Source organism: Otolemur garnettii, unplaced genomic scaffold (genome assembly GCF_000181295.1).
Source record: "Otolemur garnettii isolate 467f Iridium unplaced genomic scaffold, OtoGar3 scaffold00041, whole genome shotgun sequence".
Classification (NCBI taxonomy): Eukaryota; Metazoa; Chordata; class Mammalia; order Primates; family Galagidae; genus Otolemur; species Otolemur garnettii.
The window spans coordinates 7592046-7601671 of record NW_003852436.1 but is presented as its reverse complement, the minus strand read 5'-3'; the positions used below and the strand labels follow the sequence as shown (position 1 = coordinate 7601671).

The 9626-nt window shown below is 35.7% G+C and overlaps 2 protein-coding genes across 2 annotated transcripts in view; one reads left to right on the top strand and one right to left on the bottom strand.

Annotated features, from left to right (window-relative positions):
* The window catches only part of PRMT9 (protein arginine methyltransferase 9), a 44247-nt gene extending 40680 nt beyond the window's left edge, over positions 1–3567 (top strand). The window contains exons 10-12 of the mRNA XM_003790206.2: positions 1375–1528; positions 2762–2884; positions 3181–3567. Of these exons, the coding sequence (XP_003790254.1) occupies positions 1375–1528; positions 2762–2884; positions 3181–3396 (493 nt within the window). The 3' untranslated portion in view covers positions 3397–3567. The remainder of the gene's footprint in view (positions 1–1374; positions 1529–2761; positions 2885–3180) is intronic.
* A 2985-nt stretch (positions 3568–6552) lies between these two features.
* Positions 6553–9626, bottom strand: part of TMEM184C (transmembrane protein 184C) — a 26130-nt gene continuing 23056 nt past the window's right edge. The window contains exons 8-10 of the mRNA XM_003790205.3: positions 8764–8863; positions 8112–8283; positions 6553–7890 (exon numbers count right to left, since the gene is read on the bottom strand). Of these exons, the coding sequence (XP_003790253.1) occupies positions 7631–7890; positions 8112–8283; positions 8764–8863 (532 nt within the window). The 3' untranslated portion in view covers positions 6553–7630. The remainder of the gene's footprint in view (positions 7891–8111; positions 8284–8763; positions 8864–9626) is intronic.

Here is a 9626-nt window from a genome sequence, read left to right as displayed (position 1 = left end):
GGTTGCAGCCATCATTGTTGTTTGGCGGGCTCGGGCTGGGGATTTGAACCCACCACCTTAGGTGTATGTGGCTGGCGCCTTAGCCGCTTGAGCCACAGGCGCCGAGCCAGGAGTGTTTAACTTTTATTTGGAAATAATTTCAAGCTTATGAAAAATTTAAAGAATAGTTCAAAGACTTTACCATATACTTTATGCTCCTATCCACATATTATTGCTTTGCCACATTTCTATGTATTATTCTTTCCCTGAACCATTTAGAATGTTAGATATCGTATCCCTTTTCTCTTAATAATTTGGTGTGTAGTTCCTAAGAATAGGACATCCATTTAGATAACTACTGTAACTGTACAATTATTAAAATCATGGACACAATACTGTTGTCTATAGATCTTATCCAGATTTCACCAATGGTCTTTTTTTTTTCTGAGACAGTCTTACCTTGTCATCCTTGGTAGAGTGCCATGGTGTCATAGCTCATAGCAACCTCAAACTCTTGGGCTAAAGTGATTCTCTTGCCTCAGCCTCCCAAGTAGCTGGGACTACAGGTGTCTGCCACGACACCCGGCTATTTTTAGAGATGGGGTTTCACTCTTGCTCAGGCTAGTCTTGAACCTGTGAGCTCAGGCAATCCACCCTCCTCAGCCTCTCAAGTGCTGAGATTATAGGCATGAGCCACTGTGCCCAGCCCATATAGATAATGTTCTTTATATAGCCTTTTTGTTCCTGGTCTAGATTACACTCTAGGATTATGTATTACATTTAGTTTTCATGCATGTCGCTTGTCTTCTTTTTTCTGAAAGTCTTTTGTGACATTATCAGTTGTGAAGAGTGGGGGACCATTTATCTGTAGATTGTTCCTTGTGTTTTCTTATGATTAGGTTCAGGTTCTCTATTTTAGAGAAAACTAAATACCACAGAAGTCTTAAATCACATTTGGAGCCATATGGTATGGCCTTACCCCATTATTTTTGATGTTAATTTAAATTCATAGTTTGAGTCACATCCACCAGATTTTCTATAATTACTATTTCCCCTTTGTGATGAGTATGTCATTTATGGCGGTGATGCTGTGTGCTTTCTCTAATCAAACTTTTGACTATAAGTTTCAGCATCCACTGATGCCTCTTGCCTCAATCTAGACTTAGGTCTGTCTAGCTGACTGGTTATTTTTCTCTTAAATTGATCAATACATTGTTTGCCTTGTTGGCCTGTTATTTTCAGTGGTTTACCCTTCTGAACTACCAGCCAGTAATAACAAAGTCCATGAGACTGTATGTAATCTGTTGTTCTTAATTAATTCATCATGATTGTTTGGTATTCATATGTATAGAATGTAGGGAATCAAAAAGCTTTTAAATATATTTTTTTCTTTAGGTGTTTACTACAGTCTGGAGGCAAAATCTTTCCTCAGTATGTGCTGATGTTTGGGTTGCTGGTGGAATCCCAGACACTGGTAGAAGAGAGTGCCGTTCAGGGAACAGAGCGTACTCTTGGATTAAATATAGCACCTTTTATTAACCAGTTTCAGGTAAGTGTCTAGAAAAGATATTCAACCAGGATTGTGTTGTTCATGGTCTACCTTATCTCTCTCTTTGGTTTTATTTAGTCAGTGTTTATCTTTAGCTGAATTAAAATGGTTATCTGTTTCTTAGAGCAAAAGAACTTATTGCAGGTAAAAATCAACATAGGGATTAGAATTGCCAAGGAATTTTGTCATGACTACCGATAAAAGTTTATGGACATTCCTCTGAGTCACTCACATGGAAGCAGGGTGCTAGGTTTTATTCTTATGAAGAAGTGTGTTCCCTGTCTAAAAAAGCATTGAGAAGATCTGTATTCTAAACTTAAACCTTTACATTGAGACCTCAGGCTCACAGCTGGTAGGTGTGTATACTGTGTCCATAGAGCAGGTAATCAGACTGCAGGGAGCAGGAAAGTAGGAGCCTGGAAAAGTAGAGCTCAACTGAAAGGGGTTAGTCTCTGGCTGGGAAACAAGCCATCCAGTTTAGAAATGAGGCTGAAACTGGCACAGGCACTAGCAACAGAGTACAGATTTGTGAGTTGTAATAGGGAGGGGATGGAATGTGCGAGGAAGAAGTTTGGGTCAGAGACACGTGGGACGTATGTGGGATCTGCTGTGTAAGCCAAAGGAGAATTTTGGGAAGTGAAGTGTTGAATGCAGAATTAAAGAAGTGATACCTATAACTTTTATCCAAAGGCTATAAATAGTGAGCTCTTGAATATGCAATTTTAAGTCTTCCATGAACAATACCTGCTCAACATATATTAATTCGTTGAGGGAGAGGCCCCTGTAGTTCAGTGGTGTAAATTAGTTAAGGAACTTTCTTCAGGGCCAATTAATTAAGGTTTTAGAGTTTGTTTAATCTTAGATTTTTTGAGGGTTTAATAAAGAGAATACACTTATCAGAAGATAGAGAAGTTTGTTATTTTTTGCTGTGGTCCCCAAACACTATTGTCTCCTTTTTACCTCATTTGCTCCTGATTCTGACAACAATTCTTTGATTCTACTAGAATCTACAATATACTGATCCTGTCATCTTTTCACTGTACTTTCATCTCATGTCCTAATCAAACTTTTGGCTGATAATCGGAATATAAGGAGGCAAGAGATGCAAGTAGCATATTGAGCCAAGTACCAAGCAAGCACTGACCACAAAAGGAATGTATAAAAGTGAAAAACTTGAGCCCTGGCCCCCAAAAAAGATGAGATGAAAATGAAAAGTTTATACTTTTCTTCTAGGTACCTATACGTGTATTTTTGGACCTATCCTCATTGCCCTGTATACCTTTAAGCAAGCCAGTGGAACTTTTAAGACTAGATTTAATGAGTCCGTATTTGAACACCTCTAACAGAGAAGTAAAGGTAAGGACAACATGCAAAATTATTACTTTTGTCATGTTCAGAATTATCTGAAATTGGGCAATATTTTGGGTACATACTTGTAGCCACATTCTTTCAAGGTTGTAACCTTATTTCTTTTCTGAATGTATAAAAATAGATTTGAATAAATATTAGTGCATAAAATAGGCTAATATTACAAATTGGGTGATTAAATGTATTTTTAAATAAATTGTATTTAAAATTTACTAAAAAGATGTTATCTAAGTCTACTCTATTTAGAAATTAATAATGACATTTTCATAATTTAATTTTCATAGGTCCACATTTGTAAATCTGGACAAGTGACAGCTATTCCATTTTGGTATCATATGTACCTTGATGAAGAGATTAGGTTGGATACTTCAAGTGAAGCCTCCCACTGGAAACAAGCTGCAGTTGTGTTAGAGAATCCCATCCAGGTTGAAATGGGAGAGGAACTTGTACTCAGCGTTGAGCACCACAAAAGCAATGTTAGTATCACAGTAAAGCAATGAAGAGCAGTTTCCAATGAAAACTGTTTAATTACAGCATCACATACAAAATTCTTGTCTTAATTAATGGGGATGTATAAAAATTTAATTCCTTCTAATGGTCAGATACTTAAAAAAATTGACATTAATAAAGCATATTTAAAAGACCCTAAATTAAAGAGCAGCATTATTATAAAAATATTGCTACAGACTTGCATTATTGAAAAGGATACATCATTAGTTTTTCAAATTAGGAAACTTTTTTGCTTGCTTTTACTAAGAATTTTAAGCCTAACCCTCATCATCATGTGTCAGCTATAAGTTGAGCAAAACTTTAACACATCTTGGCCTTTTTTTTCAAATCCAAACTTAGAGTTGGGAAACAGTGAAAGTAGGCTACTCCTGAAGATTGAGTGTTAAGGTTACCTGTAAATTCCAGGCTTACTTCTTTTAAATACTCAGTGTACTTCAGAAACACTCGTCAGGTTTTGTTTTAAAAATGCAAACTTGAGTAAGAATTTAAGTTGTAAACTAAATGTAATTAGGATTAAAGGAATTAGGGAATAAATAAATCTTCAGGAGGCAGCATTTTTCTTGGTCTACTTTAGCAGACAGAAAGTGATGGTAAATTCAGGAAGGTGATTTATCATGCTTTGTATATGCTGTGTGTGCTTTGTAAGTTAAAACAAAATAAGATGATTATGTGATGAAAGTTCAGATTTCTGTAGCAGCAAGTCGTATATGTATGATGCTGCAAGATGTATTTTGCTTTTAAGCACTGCATGTGAACAATGGCGGTACCATTGACCACACATACACAGTGCATGCAGCACTGTGGTCACCTTTGAAGTACTTGCCTTGGCCACCATCTAGTGACTGTAGTGATACTCAGCAGTGAGGTATGTGGTACTTTTTCTAGGACGAATTTGTGAACTTAATTGCCAGATCTCTTATAGTCATTCCAGAAAGAATTCATTCCAGTTTTGATAGACATTCCAGAAAGTTATAAAATTGCTTTGAAGGGTGGACTGGGCACTGGTGTTACTGCAGAGCTTCCCTATGGGAGTACCTCAAAGGAGATAGTAATGATATTCATTATTGAGCTATGCAGCACTTTTTCTAGGATGAGTTCATAAACTTAATTATCTGACCTTATATCTTTGATCCAAATTACCTATTCTTATTACCTCTATTATTACTATGCTGCCCAGCTTTATTTTTTAAAATAAATTTTATTGCTATTTTAAGGTATACAACATGAATCAAGTTAACATATTTATAATCTCAATTACCTTTTTGTCTGTCAAGAACAACTAAATTCTGTTCATATAATAGCATGGATCCCAAGTACAGTACAGTTTTATTACCTATATTCTTTATGTACATTAGTTCTCTAGACATGTTCATCCTGTCTATCTGCTACCTTGTATCCTCTGACCTACATCTATCTCCACACCTACCACTATTTTGCTATCTCTGTACATTTGATTTTTTTTCTTTTACATTCCACATATAAGTGACATTTTTTTCCTCTAGCTTATTTCACTTAGCATAATGTCTTCCAGGCTCATCCATGTTGTGGCAAATGGCAAGATCTTGTTCTTTTTTAGGGCTGAATAATATTCCATTGTGTATATACCACATTTTAAAAATCCATTCACCTATTGAGGGACACTTCAGTTATCTCCATATCTTGGCAGTGTGAATAGTGCTGCACTGAACATGGAAGTGCAGATGTCTTTATGAAGTGGTGATTTCACTTTCTTTGGGTATATGCCCATAAGAGGGAGATTGCTGTGTCATATGGTAGTTGCAATTGCTTCAGAACCTTCATACTGTTTTCCGTAATGGCTGTGCCAATCTACATTCCCACTAACAGTACACAAGAGCTCTTTTTTCTGCACACCTTCACCAACTCGTTGTCTTTTTTTTTTTTTGATAATAGGGATCCTAACTGGTATGAGGTAGTATCTTAGTGGTTTTGTTTTGCATTTCCTTGATTAGTGTTGAGCACCCTTTCATATACCTGTTGGCTATTTTTATATCATCCTTGGAGAAATGTGTATTTAGGTCTTTTGCCCTTTTTTTTTTTTTTTAAGAGACAGAGTCTTTATCGCCCTGGGTAGTGCTGTGGTGTCACAGCTCAGAGCAACCTCCAACTCCTGGGCTTAGGTGGTTCTCTTGCCTCAACCTCCTGAGTAGCTGGGACTGTAGGTGCCTGTTACAATGCCTGGCTAGTTTTTTGTTGCACTTTGGCTGAGGCTGGGCTCCAACCTGCCATCTTCAGTATATGGGGCTGGCACTGTACCCACTGAGCTACGGGTGCCACCCAGTTTTTAATAGGGTTTTCTACTATTGACTTGTATGAGTTCTCTATAAATTTTGGATATTAACCCCTTATCAGCTACACGGTTTGCAAATATTTTTCCCTAGTAGGCTGTTGTTTCATTCTGTTTCCTTCACTGTGTAGCTTGTAAATTTGTTGATAGTCCCACGTTTTTGATTTTGTGAACTGAGCTTTTGGTGTGATATCCACAAAATCATTGCCAAGGCCTATGTCTGGGAGCTTTCCTCCTATGTTCTCTTCTAGGGGTTTTATAATGTCTTGTTTTACATTTAGGACTTTTATCTATCTTGATTTGATTTTTCTGTAGATCTAAGTGTCCAGTTTCATTCTTTTGCATGTGGAAATCCAGTTTTCTTAGCAGTACTTGAAGAGATTATCCTTTTGCCATCGTGTCCTCTTGGTACTCTTGTCAAAAATTAATTGACTATGTATGCTGGGTTTATTTCTAGGTTTTATGTTTCTTTGGGTTGGTTTTATGCCAGTACCATACTGTTTTGATTACTGTGGCTTTATAATACAATTTAAAAACTGGGAATGTAATGTTTCCAACTTATTTTTCCTCAGAATTGTTTTGGCTCTTCAAGGTCTTTTATGATTCTATATGAATTTTAAGATTTTTTTTATTGTAGTTTGGCCAGGGCTGGGCCAAACTGCGACAAAATGTAAATTTCTTGGGTAGTATGGACATTTTAACAATATTTTTCTGATCCATGAAGATAGGCTATCATTCCATTTATTTGTAGCTTCAGTTTCTTTCATCAATGTTTTGTAGTTTTTAGTGTACAGATCTTTAACTTCGTTGGTTAAATTTATTCCTAAATATTTTTGATGCTAATTGTAAATAGAATTGTTTTGATTTTTTAGTTAGGTCTTTACTTGTATGTAAAACTATTATATCCTGCAACTTTACTACTGTAGTGAATTCATTTCTTAGTTCTAATAGTTTCTTGTAAATCATTAGGGTTTTTACATGTAGCCCAGCTTTATTTTTAATAGAAGTTGAATTTGTGATAGTGGACAGAATTAAGACTTCATACTATCATTATATATGAATGTGTATATAAATATGTAAAGCAAAGGCTCTGAGAAGTACTCATACTTGATTTTTTGGCATACTTGGCACTTTCTATATTTTATTTTCATTATAAAATGTTAGTCAAAGGGTTGCTGATTAGCAATTAGAGAACCCCCATCCTCCAAGTAATAAATTCTTCCCAAATAGGGCCTGCTTGTCTTCTGACAATGGTTATATGTATAATTAAGACCACTCAGCCAGGATTTATTTTTGCTGCCACCTTTAATAGCTCTGAGAAAAAGTAATTTTTTTTTTTACTGACTTTTTTGCTGTGCCTCTTTTTCAAGAATTTTGGTTAAAACATTAAGGGTTTATGTTTAAAGTGTGAGAGACAAAAAGTTACAGAAAACAAATGATAAATTATTATTTATTGAAAGACATCCTGCTGAGAAATAAAGAAATAATTGTTAGGTAAGTTTATATGGCACGTGATTATGATTAAGTTCCACTAAATCATATTTCTGTATGGTGCTTTTTGTTAATTCCAGAGCATAGTATTCATGCAGCGGTGGCAGGAATTACTGATTTTTTTTTTAAAATATCCATCCTCTTGATGAAGCAATGTTAACATCATGATCATTTAGTTGGAGTCATTTTCTATGATTTGAGTATGTAATACTCTAATGTTAAGAAGTGAAGTCTAAGTCTAGGAAATTTAGACTGATTATTTTTGATATACAAAACTTACATATATAAATCCAATAGCTGTACCTGGCTTTCACCTAGTTTTGTGTTGAAATTTCCCATCATTTATGGTTTGTCCCCAGCACAAAATCCTGAGCCATGGGATACCAGGTAATAATATGGTAGTAGCAGAGTTTGCTTTTGCATACTGTTCATGAATCCACGGATATATTTGAAGCTTTTTTCTCTTTAGTATCACCAAGCATTTCACCACTTATCTTAGATGCAGTAGGTGTAGTCTGGGGAGTCACAGTGTGTCCAAACCCTTGGTAGTGACCCATGGGTGAAGGTGGCATAGAAGAGGAAACGGAAATTGCATCTTGTGATGATGAAGATAACAAGCTTGTATGTTCATTCTGATCTTGATCCTCACGAAATAGTTTTTTCCTAGGATGTCCCCTGACTGTCCGTCCTTTAGAGTAATATAAAAGTTTCCATGTTAGTCAAAACCATTATAAACTTATTCTAAAATAAGCTCCCACTTCCCCCAGTCTCACCCCTCAAATTTGATAAGACTACACTGTGGTACTGCCTTAAACAGTCTTTCCGTAGGGGAAAGACTCTCTTAAATACCTACCTATTTGGATGAATTACAAGGCTAGTATTTGGGTGAATTAAAGGGCTAGTACTTACCAACATGCCTTACTTGTTCAGATATATCATCTCTAATATCTGAAACATCCCACATGGCAAGAAAGGAATCAAAGCATGAGCCCTCTTCTGCTTCTTGGACATATGGTTTGTATGAGAAAGTGTAGTGGTGAGCAATTGCAGCCAGGAACATCTCAATACAGATTATAAAGTCCTATGACAACAACGACAAAATTATAACTTATCTAGTTTTACAGAGGGCTCTCTCCAGGTACTTTTCAAAAGTCCTAAAGTATACACAGCTGTTACTTTCCTTTTCAGGTTATATTCATTTTTCTATTTTCTAAAATAATTATTTTGACCTCTTCCAAAGACAACAAAATGCCAAAATTTAAATGTCTTACACTACTTTGAGATATTTCTTAGCAAAGTACGTTGCATTCTCAATTCACCACCCAAGGCTAAGAGGAGAAATGCAGAAAGAGAAATGGGAGTAGGAATTACAAAATCCAGGTTTTATTTCTGGCTCTGCTATAAAACAGTAATTATGGCCAGTCTCTTCAGGGTTCCCTTGTTTTCTCACCTGTAAAGGGAGAATATCAGTAGTCCTAGACCCTGCATGTTGCCAGGTTTAATAAACAAAAAGCTTAACAAAGAGTCAAATTCTACTGAATTCAGAGACAGCGCTACTTACCTGGAGTCCTGTAGCCACAGCTTCCACAGTTTGCCATTCCCATGTATGCTTTTCAGAAATAACGCCAACTTTTACCAACAAAGCAATAACTACTGCTTGCCTATATGTTAGGAAAAGGTAAACGCCAAATCTATATCAAGCATAAAATGAGCAGTAGTTTTAAAAATATGCCATTTAAAAACATTAAACCCATTCAATAAAACCACATTCCCCTAAAAAAACCAAAAAACCAAAAAACCAAAAAAACAAAACAAAAAATCCCAGCCCAACCTGTGGACTACCACCACCACCACCCTTCTTTCACAGTGTATGTCTGAAGAAACTGTTATCTATATTAAATATATTAACTTGCTTTAAAAAAATCACCTACAATTTCATCAGATGAATTTTGATTATGTATTCTCAACACTTCAATACTTGGTTTATGCATCTTTTTTTGTTTGTTTTGAAAGTATGCACAAGCAATTATATTTTAAGTTCTTCCTTTACACAGACAATGTACAGCCTAACACCTGTACAACAGGAGTGAAAATGAAATAAGGGACAGATACTCTAATGTTGCTTACATATGTATAAATTATTCAGATTAGTTTTAAAAACAGTCACTTGAAACCAGACTTGTTTGCAGTACTAGAAACCAACTCAGAAAAAGGGTCCAACTCCAAGAAAGTCGTGCTGAGCATTTCGAGGAGTTCTAGGAATATGGCCCCAAGCTAAATTTAAATAGCCAATGATGAAATAGACAACCTTTTGTAGTTCTATATACAAGAATATTCACTTTAGTGGTGCTTATGATGATGAAAAAATTAGCAACAACCTAAACATCACTAGGAGATTGGTTAAAAAGTTATATTCACACAAGG